General features: G+C 38.7%; 1 protein-coding gene across 3 annotated transcripts in view; it reads right to left on the reverse strand.

Annotated features, from left to right (window-relative positions):
- The window catches only part of DYM (dymeclin), a 209,696-nt gene that overhangs the window by 50,281 nt on the left and 140,524 nt on the right, over positions 1–18,891 (reverse strand). For 2 of the 3 annotated variants that reach the window (XM_030969399.1, XM_030969400.1), the window contains one exon: positions 14,082–14,184. In XM_030969399.1, coding sequence (XP_030825259.1) covers positions 14,082–14,184 — 103 coding nt within the window. Of the gene's footprint in view, positions 1–5,181; positions 5,236–14,081; positions 14,185–18,891 lie in introns of all 3 variants that reach the window. The other variant, XM_030969398.1, reaches the window with a different exon arrangement.

Here is an 18,891-nt window from a genome sequence, read left to right on the forward strand (position 1 = left end):
AAAAATTGCTATAAAACTGCCCAGATTCCTTCAGTGCTTTACTGATTCTTGGTGATACTTCACTCTCATAGCCTTGTGTCTTTTTTACCTGTTGACTGAGGATTTTGCAATTCTCAGAATCACAGAAACCCAAAATGGTTTGGTTTGGAAGGTTTATTGGCAGAGAAACCTTACACTAGACCAGGTTGGTCCAAGCCTCCTATGAATCAAATCAAATAACCTGATTTTTACCCAAACTAGCTTAGAAAAGGCAAATTACTCTGCAAGACATCTACCCAGGGTCAAGCTTCAGAGGATGGTCTAAGCCCACCAAGAAGCTTCAGCATAAGGGGATCCACCACAATGCCCAAAATACCTGGAAGTCACCAGCTGGGAACTCTAACACTCAAAGACAGTATTCCCAAACCACATGCAACAATGACAACAGAATACAAACAGTATTTAGTAAAACTGAACCCAATCTTGTCTAAGATCCCACAAAACCTGGGAAGCAACTGCTACTAGAGGATGACAACATTCCTACTAAGAAAATTAAAACTGTGAATTTTTATTTAGTCATACCATGCTTGAAATACTAATGAGGTTTTCTTGCTGTTGAAAGGAAATGAAGATTTCTCCATTTCTCCATGAAACTTAGCAGTATTTGCTAGAGGTATGGGAAGATTTTGTTAAGTTTGACTGGTAGAACAAGAAAGAACAAGTCCCATACACAACCCCAACTCCACCATACAAAGGTAAAATAGATCATCATGATACAGGCTTTAATTAAGAGAACCAATCTACCTTGAGGAGTGTTTGAGGACTTTAAAGACATTCCTCAAGTGAAAAAGTTTCTGATTTCAGCCCTACACATTCAGCTTAGCTGCAGAATGTCACCAGCAAAACTGTTTGGAGAAGTTACACAGCAGTAAGTGCTGCAAGAACTGAAACCTTGACAATTATCACGGAATGATAACCACCACAGGATGGTTTGGGTTGGGAGGGAGAGAGACCACCTTGCTCCACCCCCTCTGGCATGGGCAGGAATAACTTCCACTGTCCCAGGCTGCTCTAAGCCCTGTCCAGTCTGGCCTTGGACATCCAGGGACAGCCACAGCTGCTCTGGGCACCCTGTGCTGGGGCCTGCCCACCCTCCCTGCCAGGAATTCTTTCCCAATATCCCAGAATATCCCAGCTAACCCTGCCCTCTGGCAGTGAAAGACATTTCCCCTTGTCCTGTCACTCCATTATCTGGTAAAAAGTACTTTTCCACTTTGTGGAATCCCATCAGGAGCAATGCAGGTCTCATATAACACACAGTTTCCAATTTATGCATTAAACCTAACAGTTGTATTAATAGCAATGTAAATAGTACCTAATGAAATCTGTAGACCTTAATGTGTATCTTAGAGATGATTTCTGATGACCCTCTTTGAAGCAAGTGAGTGGTTCTCCAAAAAGGAGCAAATTTAACAATTTACTATGAAGATACAGTTGCTAATACAGGCGTTCAGTTTTGTGTTTCAGTTCATAGTTAACTCCAGACTTAAGCACCCTTACCATATTTTAATGCTTCTTTGGAATGGGCTCATTATTTTTATCCTATGTGATGTTAATTGAAGTACAGAAACCCATATTTTTATCATGAAGAAGAATAAGATGGCAAAATATCACATCTTGCAAATGGCCAGAAAAAACCCACCAGTTAGCAGTTAAACCCAAACAGTTTTCTTCATGTTTTTCCTTCACACCTCCCAAACTTTACTACATACAATACACTACAGTTGCAGGAAGTAATTTATCCACCAGTACCCCCACCCCAGCATAATCCCTGACTATATTATCAAATATTTTCTTCATCCTTGATATTATGCTTAGCAGTAACAAGTGTAACACTGTCTGCAAAAGTACATATAAAACTATTAGCATGTTTCCTGTGAACCACCTGCTGTCAGCTAAGAAAATCACTCAGTAATTACAGATTACACCAATCCTGGAGTCAGCTCTGGGCCCCTCAGGACAACAGGGACATGGAGGGGCTGGAGCATGTCCAGGGAATAGAGCTGGGGAAGGGGCTGGAGCCCCAGGAGAGGCTGAGGGACCTGGGAAGGGGCTGAGCCTGGAGCAAAGGAGGCTCAGGGGGGACCTTGTGGCTCTGCACAGCTCCTGACAGGAGGGGACAGCCGGGGGGGTCGGGCTGTGCTCCCAGGGAACAGGGACAGGAGGAGAGGGAACGGCCTCAGGCTGTGCTGCTGGAAGTTCAGGTTTGACAGTAGGGAAAATTTCTTTCATAAAAGGGCTGTCCAGCCCTGGCACAGCTGCCCAGAGTGGAGTCCCCACCCCTGGAGGGATTTCAAAGCTATGTGGATGTGGCACTTGGGGACATGGGTCAGTGGTAGCCTTGGCAGGCTGGGGAAATGGTTAAACTCAATGACTTTTCCAACCCAGACATGAGAGGGCTTTTCCAAAGCAAATGGATCCTACAATTCGATGGTCTTGCAGACCAAACTTCAGTGTCTAAGCAATTTTAAAAATTGAATATATTCAATTTAAAAAATTGAATATATACAAACTGAACATATACTGATCCCCGACTAAAGCTGTTAACTTCACAGAATCTGAATTCCTAAGTTCTCGTATGGTTCCTCACTGATCAGATCCTGTGGTTCAGCATTTCTGCTATGACGCAGCAAAACCATCAACGCCTTGGAACTGCTCTCTCCCACTGAAAGCACCAACCCAAATAATTCTGACCCTATCTAAGAGAAAAAACTTCACACACAAGACTGTGTAATCCAAGTACTCAATACAAATAGAGACTGAATGGGGTTTCCATAATTTCCATACTATCCAAGCAGATTTTCCAGTCCTGATGATGCACAGGATGTCAGTGGGAAAAGTCAGTGCTTCTCTCTACCCAGCAGCCAAAAGATTCTGTATTCCTGCCCTTGGGTTGAAGATTGCTATTGAAATTTCTGTGGGAGGCATAAGAAAGTCAGAAGGGGTTCACAGGGCAGATGTATCCATCATTACAATTCGGGGAATGCCAAGGAGGCAAGGGAATGGTGTTACTCCTAAGGCCACACACTGCCTCTGCTGCCACAGAGCAAGACTCCTGCTCTCCTCAAACACCAAAAATCACTGCAAAGGGACACTGAGATGGGTAAGACAACAATAGAAAAGCACCACAAAACAGAAAAAACTCCTCTTGACAATATTAGGCATGTCTAAAAGCAGTAATTACAAAAAAGGTTGATTTAACCTGTTGCTGTTCATGTAGAAGGTTACAGCTTGCACACAGGAAAGTTTATATGATGGTTCAGTACTGAACAGCAGCAGTGCATGACACAAAATGTCAGGTCCCAGGTAGCAGACAACTGACAAGGGGTTATGGCACAGGATTCTCAAACTCCTGTGAGCAGGAATAAGCTGCTTTACAGCCATCATCTTACACCAGAGCTGAAGATAAATCATGGAAAATGTCTTTACTTCTTATGATACATTAAAAGATAGCAGCATGGTTAAAGAAGTAATTCTTTGACACCACTCAGCACATGTGCTATATTCATTCTTTCAGTGGTGTCAAATATTTTGAAAATTAAAGGGAATAGCTTAACAAAGATATGTGAAACCTATCAGAAAAATCACATTATTGAGCTTTGAAGTGGTTTTCAGTATAAGGAAGATAAGTTCTTCTAAGATTAGAAAACATAAGAAAGTGGTTTTGTTTTCCTCTTACCTTTCCAATTCTTCAAAACTAGTCACTGCCAGTAAAACTATCATTTATTATATTAACCTGGGCCCAAAAAACCTCCATGAACAAATTTCAAGAACTGCTCTCTTGAGCTGAATAAAGTGGAAATTGTAAGGAGATGAGAAACAGCCTTCTGAGGGCTGACAGCAAACAAACCAAATAAATGGTTTATCTTTTAGATTAAATCACTTTTTACTACATTCTATCCTATTTTTGAAATACATTTGGTCACAAAGACACTGCATCAGTTCTGATAAACACAGAAGTTGCTGACCACTGTGCTGCTAAATGTTCTGGAAGCACAGAGCAGCTGCAGCCTGAACACCAAAAAAACAAACCTTTAACTGAGATGTGGAAAACCCAAAACTCACAGAAAATAATTGTAGATGTCTATGCACAGAGGCATTTGCTCCAAAATGAACTATAAGCAACAGATGGTATTTTCTCAAATTTTGAGGCAAAATGCTCTTGATGGAAATATGTGAAAACTGCATTATCCAACTAAATAAAATTTCCTGAAATATTTATGAAGCCTTGTCTATTTTGGGACCAAAGTTTATTTTGTATAGTCTGGTTCATAAAACTCAGCAGTGACAGACAGGGAGAAGATGACAGATTACTGCTGAAAGACAGTGAAGCACCTGGGTATGTTATACATCCATCCCAGATCCCTCCACTCTTCCTCACCAAAATCCTGTTTGTGATTATAACTGGTTACCTATAATTTACACTAAGTTTTCTAACAAACTTTAATTAACTTATCACACTTTAAGATGGCTAATATATTGCAGAAAAATAATTTTATATATCAGAAAAATTCCACAAAGCTTTTTCCCATGGGAATGTAACATGACTCTTCCTATTGACTCAATTTATCAAAATCTAGAAGATTAGTACTGGGATGGGAAAACTTGTCATTATTTGTTCAGATAACGTTTTTTGGCTGCATTGAGTAAGCATCTTATTTCTCTGTGAGTGCCACAAATTATCTGCTGGTGAGTAGACGAAAGACCTGCCTTTGGGAACTGCAACATCCATTTCCTCCACAGTTTATCTGGGGAGAACATATATACTTCAGAAAATGAGTCCTATTGCAGTGAATAAAGCAAATTGAACCTGCAATGTTACAATACATTTTATTTTCTCTAGAACAGGACGGCTGTTTTTTGTTATTACCAACATTATCTTTGAGGTCAAGGGTTTGGGTTAACACACACACAAATGCTGGAGTGGAACAGGCTCTGTACACACCGTGCCAGCTTGATAGCAACAGAAAAATGCATTGGAACACAATGTCTTTGGAGAATATGTTGTTCAGTAGTGGGCCACAGCTCACCCTGCTTGGGCTCCAGCCTGAATATGAACAAGAGCAGCTCTGGAAGAGCTCCACTACATTCCAGTAACATATCTGAAGGGCAAATGGGAAAAAAAAAAAAAAAGTATCTTACGTGTCTCAACTTTGTTTCAGAGAAGTGAAGGCAATCAGACATCTCCCAAAAGTGCTGGGGATAACAAATACAGGAGGATTAAACAATGGCAATGTATTAGAGGCTTGTCTCCCCAGAGCCTTCTCTTCCCCAGGCTGAACACCCCTAGTCCTCTGACTCTAACTCAGAGATTGTTACGAATTGCTACTTTTTGTGCAAAGTCTGGGTTATTGTTTCTATAATTAACCAATTCTGGGGAAGAATCCCTATTTATGAAAACTGACTTAGCACATGAAATATGCAATGTATTCCACTAATTCACTTAGTTCCTAATCAACAAAGAAATGAGAAAATTAGGAGAAATAGCTGATTGGAATGAAAGGGAATTAAAAGTTTATCTTTTCAATTACACCTGTGAAAAACATTAGGGTGTCCATACAATTCAATAAAAATGAGTAACAGACTCCTAAATTTCTGTTTCTTCTAAATACATTCTCTAAATTTTCTGAGAGGTTTTTCAGGAAGGTATTTCACAAAGAACAAGAATCCACTCTTGTCAATGAGGATAAACAAAATGTAAATTCTCCCTTCTACATTTCTTTAATGCTGTTTTCAGGCCAGGTGATGAGGAAATAATTTTTCAGTAAGTGGCTTATTTTGCTCCATGTGATACTTCATGAGCAGCAGAGAGGAGCCTACCCTTTTTCAAAATCCAATTTTGGTTTTGGATTTCTGTCTATATTAATAATTTTTCGTATCCAAGCCTTTTTCTTATGCACTTCATACCAAGACAGTCTTTTAATATGGTTGACTCATTCCCTTTAAAATACTCTCCTTGCCTTCATCCCATCCCTCAGTCTTCTGGCCGCCCACACTGCCAATCAGCAGCAGTTGTGTAACATTACAGGTAATATTAACAACAGCCACCAGTGGGAGAATTGCCCTCGGCATGACACTGGGAAATGCTGCTCAGGGGGCACGAGAAGATAAATTGTAAACTGATGAGATGAACTTGCTTCAGTAACATGGACACAATGTGTAATAAATGTGACTCTGCAGAGGTAGAAAATGGTCCCAAATTACACGACTGTTTAGGCTGGAAAAGCCCACGAAGATGGAGTCCAACTATTCCCCCAGCACTGCCAAGGCCACCACTGACCCAAGTCCCCAAGTGCCACATCCACACGGCTTTTAAACCCCTACAGGGATGGGGACTCACCACTGCCCTGGGCAGCTGGGCCAGGGTTGGACAGCCCTTCCCACGAAGACTTTTCCCTGATATCCACCTGAGGCTGCCCTGTCCCAGCCTGAGGCCGTTCCCTCTCCTCCTGTCCCTGTTCCCTGGGAGCACAGCCCGACCCCCCCGGCTGTCCCCTCCTGTCAGGAGCTGTGCAGAGCCACAAGGTCCCCCCTGAGCCTCCTCTTCTCCAGGCTCAGCCCCTTCCCAGCTCCCTCAGCCTCTCCTGGGGCTCCAGCCCCTTCCCCAGCTCCGTTCCCTGCCCTGGACACGCTCCAGCCCCTCAGTGTCTCTCTTGTCCTGAGGGCCCAGAGATATCCCCAGCACTGGAGGTGTGGATGTTTCAGTTCAGACAGATTTGAGCAGCATCTCCACAGGTGAATAACTTCTTCCATTATTTTATCCAATGTGAAGCACACTATCTTCCTCTTATAGCATGTTTCTCAAAATCATGGGGTCTTGGTTCACCCTAATTTCTAGTATTTTCTTTGTCTTTCCAGAGCCAAATCACAGATCTCTGCAATGAACGAGTCTAAAGATCTGTGTTTGGTTACTTTTTTAATAACTTCTTAGTACCCTTTGGTAGTAATGGATGGCTTTTTTTAAATCAACTAAAAACATACAAAAATCTCACTGGTTTTTCTGTAAATGTGCCTGTAAAATATGAAGAGGAGAAATTGGAAATGGAAGGTACAACATGTTCCGCCAATATCTCATAGAGAAAAAGCAGCACACAGAAATTCCAATTCCAGTTAGATATTTAGTACCAAACAGCCTAAAAGGTTTGGTACATACTTTCTTCCTCATCCATTTCCTCTACTTTATATGGCTGCATGTTTAAAAAAACAATTACTGGGATGTTTATAACATATGGTCACATACTTATGGTTTTTAAGCACTACATTTTTCAATCAAAACCTTGCGCTAGGAACACCAGAAAATTGTTTTAATGCATTGTTGAAATAGATTGCTGCTATAAAAATAAATCCTACTCTTTGGAGAGCTACTGCATTAGGTTGTTCTGTTTGTCTGTGGACGTCTGACCAAGATGAACCATCCAGGTGAATAATTGGTTTCTGAGAAACCCTGAACAACCCACTCATGTGAAACAGGCAGCAGGAAAAGCATCTAATGACCAAATCAGCAAAGGGTGCTTTGGGGATCAGTACTGCTCCTTTTTTCATCCAAACACTTCAATACTTGCCATTAGTGCGAATAAAACAAATGTTGGTTTACATGTCAGTAATAAACAGTTTTATAGAGAGGCCTATGAGGGCTTTATCTTAATAATGTATCACATTTTCTATCTACAGCTACACCTAAGACCCTTCTAAAATACCCAGGCTTCCAGTTCTCTCAAATGCAACCCAATTAGCTGTAGAGGAGAAAAATCAGCTTACAAAGTTCTCCTGTTTAACTTATGGAGCTGCAAAGGAACCCCAAGATCTCATCCTTTTGTAAGACAAGGTCTTACAACTTCTTCAGTTTAATCATCTTTTGTTTTAAGAACACTCATTTAAGCAGTCTTCTCAAAAAACATAGGGTTTGAGTGCAGATTTTGAACAAATGCCATAATTTATACCCTTTACTGCAAAATAATGACAATGTACTAAAGCTCTACAACTATTAAACAAGAAAAAGTAAAAAAAAAATATTATCATGTTTTGTTTATTTCAAATGTTTCTAACAAGCAAAACAAGGGGTTTTGAAATTTAGCAGGTGTTCTTCCACTTATTGGTTTTCCTTTCTCACAAACCTGAAGAATGAAAGATTTTCAATCAGATGATCATAAGATGCTACTGCCACAGTAAATGTTTTTTCAAACCGAATGAATTTTCATCCCTATTTGCCAAAATAATGAGAATTTTTAAGTGAAATAAAGCTTAAAACCATCTGTGTAACACAAATACCAGACACCAATGGCACTTTTGTGGAAGTCCTGGGTGATGAAAGACCAACATCCTATTGAAGGATATCATCTTGATATTCTTCAATGTATTTAATGTAAAAATCTTTCAAACACAAGCAATGCATTTGTAAAGATATAATAATGCAAAAGCCAGCTGCAAATAACTATTAGTACTTCATAATAATATACAGAAGTTTAAAGAGACTGAACTTCACCAACATATTTTTTCACAGGATTTTAGGATAGTTCTTCTGTTTAAGGATAATTTATGCAGCATTTTCTTATGAAAGTTTCAATTCATTTAAAGGAAAGAACTGATTAAGAATTCAGACAGAACTGCAAAATTCAGCTATTACTCAATAGAAAAGCTTGCTTTAGATTTGGGTTAGGTTGGTTATTTCAGTCTATTCTGAAATAGCTATTTTTTGGTGATATAAAAATAGGGGGATTAGGTAGGAGTAATATTCTATAAAATATAATTCATCTGAAGGAGGGTATGACTAATATTTAGAAAAAGTATTTTTAGGCCCTCTGCTCAATACTGGAGACAGGCAAACCCAAGAATAACCTGATATTGAAAACGTTACTTCATCAGCCATCAAGTCAGAGTAATCAAAAAGAAGGTATTATACTGCAAAACAAGGTGACTCTCCTATTAAGTGCAACTTGAACAGCTAGAATCCACATACTATTCAAAACCCACCCAGTACTATATTGCTTTACCATATGCTTTCATTAAACAACACCCTAATAAAAATTCTCTTGTATAGTCACATTTTAAGTTTATTCCTCTAGACAACATGAGAAACTAAAAATTCACACACAAAAATGAAGTTTTTTAGACTACTAATGATGCGTGACTAAGACATTAAAAAAAAATCTTACTGGGTTTCCTGATGCCATTTTGAAATGGAAGAAAATAGAAACAACAAAAACACTGAAGAGACCTAGGCAGTGCTTTGGGTGGTAAGTAGGTGAGTTCTGAATTTTAAAGAAAGATTATGACAAAAAAACCCAAAACAACATAACAAAACTACCTTCGTCACTCCAGTATTTGACAAATATGGACATATTTCAGTCAGCAGTCTTGATTTAATTTGGCAAAAGTTTCCCATTCTGCCAACAGTGTATCCAGTTCTACATATTTTGTGAGTTCTTAGCAGTTTCCACCGAGCAGTACTTTACAGACTACCAGCTGAACAATGTTAATTGCATCGCACTAACTCTATTACAGCCCACCAGTTTACTTGGAAGTAGGTTTAATTTCATTTCTGCATCATTTCTGGAGTCATCAGATGATTGCAGGGAAGACTTCCCATTTCTTTGTGATAGCACACGTTTATAGGAGAACACTTCTATGTGATGGCAGAGCTCTGCATTAAACTGCTCTTTAGATAATTAAAAAAATCAGATAGAGCTGCAAGATACCTCATGTAATATTAGATAGGCAAGCACAGAACATATTATAGGACCTGATGAACCTAGAGGTCTTTTCCACTCCAAATGGCTCTATGATTCATAGAATCATATAATCCTAGAATGATTTGGGCTGGAAAGGCTTACAGATCATCTCCTTCTAATCCCCTAAACATCACAACATTTATTTAAAGGCCAAATTGTTCACGTCATTAGTGAATAAAATACTGGCTTTTATCATACTGGATTAAAAATTAACTTCTCTGCACGTAACTGAAACTAGAACATTAATAGATTCTAGATCTGTTCCATTATGCTTAAAAGACAGCACCTACTGCAGTTCATGTACCTGATTTTACCTACTCTTTAGCAATTTCAAGTTTCTAAGATAAATATGGAGCTCTTAATTATAACAGGCAAGTTTTTCTTAGGAAGTAAATGACGCAGGGGAACCTTTTTACATTTCTTGAGGTACAGAGGGGAGACTGGGCTGGTTCTCTCTTGGGGAAACTCAAATGAAGGACTATTTATGAAGTACTTGGAGGTTTGAGTATAATCAAATGTAATAACAAGATATAAGCTCCCACCCCCCCAAATTTCTTTTTTGTTGAAACCACTTTTGTAATACTATTTTTTAATAACCCCCATAATGGCCAAATTAGAGGGACCCCAACTGAAGTCATTCATCCCACATAAAACAAACATTGCTTTTTCTTCTTAGCTTTGTTTTACAAGCTACATTACTTCCAGATGACGCTCGAGGGGCCTAGGAGTTTCAAGAGTTAGATGGTTAAACAGACAGCTGCTTTCTATTTACCATATAAATCAGGGAAAAATCAAAGAAGAATCTAAATATTGGAATTCATTTAGCCCATTATGGAGCACAAACTGAGGGGGAAAAGAAAATAATACAGAAATCTCATCATCCAGATGCAAAGTTTAATTCTGGTTATCAAGATGAGAGAAAAACTCATCAACATTTGCAGAATTCCAGCCCTCCATGAAAGCCAGCTTTGCACAGTGGGTAAATTTACTGGATTGGGAAGGAGTCATGAAAAGTCAGCTCTAATTGGGATGTCTCCAGTACCACAGGCTTTGCTACTGCAGACTTTATATATATAACTACACATCAAAACATGTAGTTTTATACATATACATGCACACACAAAGCTCATTACATTTGTATTTTTTACATTTTTCCCTTTGAGTTACCAACATGCTTTCATTTTATACTAAATAAGCCAAAATCCAGATTTTGGACAGAGGATTGAAGAATGGCTCTCCATATATTCATTAATGTATCCATTCATATGAAAAGTTTGATATTACTCTACAAGATTTTTATCCCAAATTTCATCCACCATTGACATGCTGTTTAAATTACAATGCTGTGTATTAAATAATTGAATATATTGCCACTAAGTGGGATTATTTTTAGAATTTTTCCTAACACATTTAAACTTCATCTGGCTAGAACAATTTTTTTTAAACCCAAAATTCAGGAGGTAAGACTCAAGTGATGATGTCTGGCAAACTACTTGAATCTAATACTATACCTGCATTTAATTTTTAATTTCCTCAATTTTTGCATTAAGGAAACTGGTTTTTCTCACATCAATAAGAAAATGACATGAACTTGCCAAAAATCAAAATTTTCTCTCTTCTTCTTCATAGAAGGAGTTAAGGAGAATCTCTCATTACCAGCTGTAGTTTAAAAAGCAGGGGAAGCACTCAAAAACCATAAAGAATACTATGAAATCCTTGAAAAGAAACTTTTGGTGTAGATGGTAACTCCAACAACACATCTGATGTGCTACTTCCCTAGAGAAGTTAGCATGTCTCTATTTATGCTGTTAAGTACCTCTGATTTGATAAATTACATTAGGCTGTAATCAAATTACCAAGAAAATAATTGATATGTTTACTTAAGTAATATGTCTTGATTTGAACTAAAAGAAGCAAAATTCTCAATTATTTTATTACCAGTTTTCTTGTTTGCTAAAAATATTGGAAAACATGCTTTCATTGAATGCAAGAAAGTAAGAAAGATAAACTTAAGCCGACTCTTCCCATTTCCAATTGGATCATATGTAGTATTTCAAAACAGGTCAATGCTGCTACAAAAACAACGACTAATAGTCTAACAAAGGATTGTGTCTAACAATTAATAATAGTCTTAGCAAAGGATTGTCTTCGAGGCAATAATGACGGGTTGGTTGTCTCTGTCCTGCTGCCTTCTCCATCCTGCTCCTGAATCCACCACACTGACAAGAGTTTATCAGGAAAGGACCAGGACACTGGTCCAGCATCAATAAATGAAACAAGTTGCTCTTTTCTTTTTTAAAAACCAGAAAAACCCCAGCAAGAACAATATCAAGGCCAATGGGGTCAGATCCTCATTCCAGTTCCCAGGTCTGCTGTTACACCAAAACCTGATGGCAGACTGCAGCAGAAAACTCACAAAAAGAACATTAATAAACATGTAAAGGTAGAACTCAGTATATTCCTACCACCATCAGTGAGTATAAGCTTAGGGACTGTGTATTGGATCAAAAACTTACTAGAATATAAAGAGTACTACGGTTCAAACACACAGAATTTAGGACAACATCTTAAACAGCACCTAGAATACTTTTATGTGATTTAACCCTTGGATTCGGGTTCCATGCAAATTCCCATTTGGATTACAGAGCACAGTAAGAAAATGAATAATTTCTAAATTAAAGTGAATGAAAAAATGGTGAAAAAGGCATTTTAAAAATACATATTTGGTCCAAACAGAACCTGGCAAGAGAACTGCTTATTAGGCAAACCTCCACCTCTCAACAAACAAACCTGTGCAGAGCAGGCAATACTGGAATCACCCTTTTCCTTAGCTCCACGCTGGGATACAGAGGTAAAATGTGCTTCAGGACTTCTGACATTTCAGTCCCCTCCACTCCTACACTCCTCCTTGTTCTTACACACAACATAAACACAGGTTTTCAGAAGCAGAATATGCTGAAGTGATGAAATCTGGCCTCAACATTTTTTAGTCAACTGCCTATATTTCAGGCTGAGCTGTAACATGAGCAATTTGGAGAGTAAAAAGAAAGGACCAGAAAGCCATGCCTTAACAGTTTACCTTATTGTTTCAAAATACAGGCCATGAACTTAATTTACTCTCCCCTACACCAATCTTTCCAAGGGCTCTCTTTCCCCCTTCCATCCCTACATCATACCAACAGTAAAAAGAAAAAAAATCAGTGGAGTATCTAAGCCTCTTGGCTGTACTCCAGGGAGCTTTCCCAGCTCTATCAGCTGCATTGTTCAGCTGTTTCTGAACGTAAGGGGACAACTTCATACAGAAAGCCTTTCCCCCTTGGCCTTTCCTTAACTGCAGCATTGTTTACATCCAGCAAGTTAAAAAGTTCAAAAGCCATAAAATATTTTTCAAGCATTTTTTTTTTAAGCAAGTATTCTTACATATCTTAAAATACAGATCTTCATATCTATGTTACCACATGCCTATGTGTGCCTATGTGTTTTGCAGAAATGTGCATCATGTTGTTTCCTTATTTAAGTCATTAAACAATTATATCAAATTATCTTTTTAGGTATTTTTATATTTAATACTAGAGTAATAGGATATGCAAAGTCTCAGGCAGGCATATTATGGATCATGCATTAGCCCTGAAAATAAAACAGTTGATACATTTTCATCCTCAAAAATCCCAAGCAAATGATAAATCAACTTTTCTTTCCTGCACACAGTACTGCAGCGAGGGTTCAAATGAGTACAGACCAAAGATACTTCAGGAGCACAAAGATATTATTCAAGTCCTCTCAAGACGTCTCCTTCTTCCACCCAAAGCAGAGATTTCCCAACAAGCCACGCAATTAAATACAAAATTGTTGCCTACTTGTGGGCATTGGCTCAGCAAACTGAAGGGAACTGTAAGTATCCATGTATTCAGAACATACTAATTTACCCCATGACTCCAGTACTCCCTCAGAGGCTCACTGGGAATTGTTTTCAATCATTTTTAGGCATTTTAAGATTCTGTGGATGCTAAAGCCCACTTCTTAAAAATGCCATTTTCAATGGTGTGATTTAAATATTCTGAATTACAAATGGCTTGAAAAGCATGAGTTGACAGTTAAGTCTCTTCCTTCTGCATAGCTGTGGTTTTGTTCTGCCATTTCTAAGTGTAATTCTTGTTTTTTAGAGACGTTTCAGACATGACATCATTCATACAGGTTCCTGTATTTTGATGTCGGTGGTTGCTCAGCTGCCACACACTGAGAATTCTTTGCAGATTTAGGGACGTATGACTTGAATTCCGAAGCACCCATAACAACATTCATTTTGATACTCACATAATCAGGAAGTGGAGAGTCGTTTGAACCCAAGGAACCTCTCAAGGACTGCGTGGCTTGCTCCAGAACTTTGTTGTGTTTTTTAGACAACAGAGAAAACAGACTGGGGGAAAAAGAAATTAAAATAACTTCACGAGAGTGTCCTGAAATAGTTAAGATTGTTCAGAAAGGAAAGGCGTCTTATTATATACATAAAATTTTTAGAATGTAATGCACAGTTGTATTATTTATTTATTTATTTATTTAGCATCTGGGTAAGTAACAGCAGAGTTTGAATCAGAAACATTCTATACAATATATGCTCTGAAGAACATTTTCTGTTCATTATTAAATTCTTAAAAGTGATATCGTCACAGAAGGAATGGCATACATGCATTTTTAGTTCATAAACAGTTTGTGTTCACTAGAATGCAATTTTTAAGTGCAGCACCTCATGCAATACACTGTAATATATACTTAAGTATCTCATATATTATCCATTTTAATAACCTATTGCTTAGACAGGAGAAATCTGAGTATATGATAAAAGCTTTGTGTATTTTGAGGCTGAGTTATTGCATTTTACTAGTACGTATTATTTTCAAATTTATTTTAGCCTAAGTCAAGTGAAAAAGGATTACGTTAGCTTTATAATCTGTTAAATCAGAGGTCCATACACATACAGAGAAATAAACATATTTTTCTTGCATTCTGGAAAAAAGCAGGGCAATGACACTCAGAGAGGATGGTGTAACCTGATTTACAAGGAGAATGGTGGAAGTAACAGCAGTAGGCAAAGACCATCAGGTAATGCTCAGCAGCAGCAAGGAGTCCGACACTCCTCTAAAGCCCTGGGTAGCTCAAACATGGCTATTAACTAACAGATGAACCCATCCCCATACTGGAAGAGCTTCTAAGACCATCGAGTCCAACATTCCCCCAGCACTGCCAAGGCCACCACTGACCCATGTCCCTAAGTGCCACATCCACTTTTAAATAGTGGCTTTTAAATCCCTCCAGAGATGAAGACTCCACCAGTGCTCTGGGCAGCCTGTGAAAGAACAACCCCTTCCATGGAGAATTTTTCCCTAACATCCATTCTAAACCTACTCTGGTGCAACCTGAGGCCATTTGCTCTTGTTAGGTGTCAGATGTTTTTAGGCTTTCTGCATTTAAAAACATCATGTGGATTTCTTTACTTCTTTTTGGAGCATTACAGGACTCCTATCAGGATTTCCAAGGATGACTGTATGTGTTTTAGAGGGTGGAATGGCTAGGTTGTCATGAGCTCTTGTCATCCCATTGCTAGTCAAGAATCTCAGGAAAAGGCTTTTCCAACACTCCTCACAGCCAGGAGGAATTAGTTACACTAACTCACAGCTATTAGTCAATACCATTAGAACATTCCATGCTAAAAGGGGAAGAAGCAACACAGAAATTAAGATCTATTGGTAGCTTTCCACCTTTTTCCCTCTCCCATATTCTATTACTGCACTCACAGACTGAAATTTTTGTTCAGATCAATAACTGGATCTGCAAACTGGTCCTTGGTAGAAAACAGTAGCACTACTTCTGCAACCATGGGTATCTTTGAAGACTCAGATTTCAGAGATACTGTCATCAGCACCATCTAGTGCTGTGGAGACAAAATAATCAGTTAAAACCAGGCTGGAGATGCTTATGTGGGATGCAGCAAAATCAGGTTAAATCTGGTGTCTGCTCCAGAAGATAAAGATAATTTCACAAAGAGGAAGAGTTTGGAATAAAGCATATTTCCAACTAGTAGATTCTTCTCCAAAACACATACAGCATTTTGTCTTTAAATGAATTTTAAATATAAACAAGGAAAAGGGATCAAGATTTTGAAAGTGCATGTGTCCAATGCATATAGAGAAGAAAATGAACATTCAGTGGTACTCTGCATGGAACCAGAACAGCAAAAAGTAAATTTATTTATTCCAGTAGAAATGTAGAGAACTGGAGAAAAGCAGAAAGGAAAATAATGGACAAATTATTTCCTTATATATTCCTTAAAGGGTTTTTTTTTTAATTATGTGCATTATAAGTAGAGTTTATCGCATAAGGGAGATCTTGGTGGCTGATTTCTAGTTAAAGAGCAGCAGTGCAGAGGCTTTTGTTGTCTTTCCCCTTGCAAAGTTCTGCTTCCCAGCCACAAACTCATGTCCTTCACACCATGCTGGAACAATTTTTTGTGGGACCAGTGCCCATAACACAGATATCCAGGTTAGAAAAACTCAACACAATTCTCTCCTCCATCCATTGGTAATCCTTCTCTAAGGACCATCCCTTAGATAAGCACAAGGACAGGGATACATGGCAGGATTTTTCATACTAAATTTTTCATAATAAAAATGCATAGAACTGCAAACTCAAACACACCCACAAAAACACTACAGCAAAACACAGAAAAAAAAAAAGAAATCAAGGCCAGATATTGTGATTAGGAATGGATTTGGAGCTTCCTAGGAAATACTGCTGCCCCCTAAATTGGTGCAAAACTTCAATTCTAAGTCATTCACTTATTATTGTGCCTCTGTCTCCAGCTCTGAAAACCACCTTGATAAATATCAGACTAATTTTTAAAGTCTCAGCACAGGGTTAGTTATAACCCTCAAAAGGCATTTCTATGAAGTTTAGCTCATAAATATCTTTCATCACCACAAATGCTGCATTCTAGAAGAGTTGCTTTATTTTGCAGCAGCCATGTCTCCAGCATATGTAGGATTTTAAGCTTGATTTTTATTTTCAAGGCACGAATAACGCAATTTTAAAAAAGCAAAAATCCTTTACAACAAGGTTGTTCCCCTCCTCACAACAAGGTACAAGGTCCAGAAGTGGAAGCTGTGACTGTCTCCCAAATTTCCCTCATGTGTCTTCATCACACATCTATTTTTGCCCAACTAAAAGCCAAGTTGAGATCAAAAAGAGAAATATATGTACAATGTGGTCACTAAGGGCAGCGTGCACAGGCTGACAAGAATATGGATTTTTCTACCGGAATATTTGTCCTCTTTCATCCACTCTTCTCCATCAACTGTCAGGCAGGCTATGGAGCCTGACAGCCCTCCAATTTCACCCATTATGGACTTTTCATAACAACAAAGAGCTATGTCCAGAACAATTAAATCATCTTGGTACCCCTCATCTGAACTCCTCTCTCCCTCACATCCAGGCCAATGCATAGTGAGCACACATCCAGGGCAATGCACAGTGAGCAAAACAGCAAGCTGGAATAAGAGCAAGATGAGGTAACAGCTGGCATCTGTTAGGAAGATTAAGACCATCAGCTGGCATTATCAGGAGAAATTCCTGGCTGTGAGGGTGGTGAGTCCCTGACATGGGGTGCCCAGAGAAGCTGTGTGCAGCTGGGAGTCCCCAGGTCCCTGGAAGTGTCCAAGGCCTAGCTGGACAGGGCTTGGGGCAGCCTGGTCTAGTGGAAGGTGCCCCTGACCACACACAGTGTGAGCTTTAAGGTCTTTGCAACCCACACCATTCTGGGATAATGTGATCTATTACAGATCATCAAATCGCAGCAGCAATGAGCTCAGCCAGCAAGGAAGACTAAAGGCTGAACAACAGTCTCAAGGTCCTGTGGTTGTTTGTTTTTAAGGAATTTAAAACAACATAGATTTCTTACCTCCCTTTACACAGCAGGTTTTAATTTAACTCAGGGCTGAACTCCAATAAATGAAAGAAATTAATACAGACTAAATAGTAATGGTTGCTAATACCAATTAATTGATTAAGTGCTATTTGCACACACAATAAAATGCAAACCAGTAACATATGAACTTAGCACTTTCAAAAAGTCAACTCCACAAAGCATGCAGATCCCAAAAGGAAAAAAAAAAGCCAATATGGAAACTCATCTAACAAGTGCCTCAAAAAGTCTAATTTACATCAGTTTGAAAAAGCTCATAAAGTACACTTTTCACATCAAAAAACCCCAATGTATAAAATGCAGCTTTTATAACTAAATTTGGAAAAAAAGATGTGAGAATTAAAATTAAAAGTTGAAAGGAAATCTGAAGTTAGAATTCACCAAAATGTTTTCTGAAAGCTTTGAACAATGAGAAGGAAAGGAAGCAGTGTACTTTACTTTAAGGAAGTGAATAGGATGCTCCAGAACAACAACATGCCAGTTTGTCCTGAGCATAATACTGGAACAGTGATTGTGAAACTCATTCCAAGGAGGATACCACCAACACTAAAAAATATACCTTGTCAATGGTCTTTCAATGAGACTGCAAGAAAAATAAAGCACAGTACCCCTGTTGTAACAGGCTTCTACAAATCATTTATATGACTTTGCTCCATGTGAGATTTTTTTTTAATTAATACAGTTGAATAATAAAAAGTAACATGGGATGCATTATATGAACTGAGACATCCCAACAGTCTGAAAAATATTCTTAATAGTTCCCAACAGGAATACATTCTTGGGCCATCTAAATAACAAAAGCTGATAAACACTTGATCAAGCCATCAAAATACTTTCAATATACAGAGAGAATATATAAAGTGACTTATATCGATATACATCAAGGGTAAAGAAATGTCAATGGCCTGAAGTTGTGCCAGGGGGGTTTAGTTTGGATATCAGGGAAAGGCTCTTCCCCAGAGGGTGCTGGCACTGCCCAGGCTCCCCAGGGATGGGCACAGCCCCGAGGCTGCCAGAGCTCCAGGAGCCTTTGGACAGCGCTGCCAGGGATGCACAGGGTGGGATTGCTGGGGGTCTGTGCAGGGCAGGAGCTGGGCTGGGTGATCCTGGTGGGTCTCTTCCAGCTCAGGGTATTCTGTGATTCTATTA

Source organism: Camarhynchus parvulus, chromosome Z (assembly GCF_901933205.1).
Source record: "Camarhynchus parvulus chromosome Z, STF_HiC, whole genome shotgun sequence".
In the NCBI taxonomy this organism is placed as follows: Eukaryota; Metazoa; Chordata; class Aves; order Passeriformes; family Thraupidae; genus Camarhynchus; species Camarhynchus parvulus.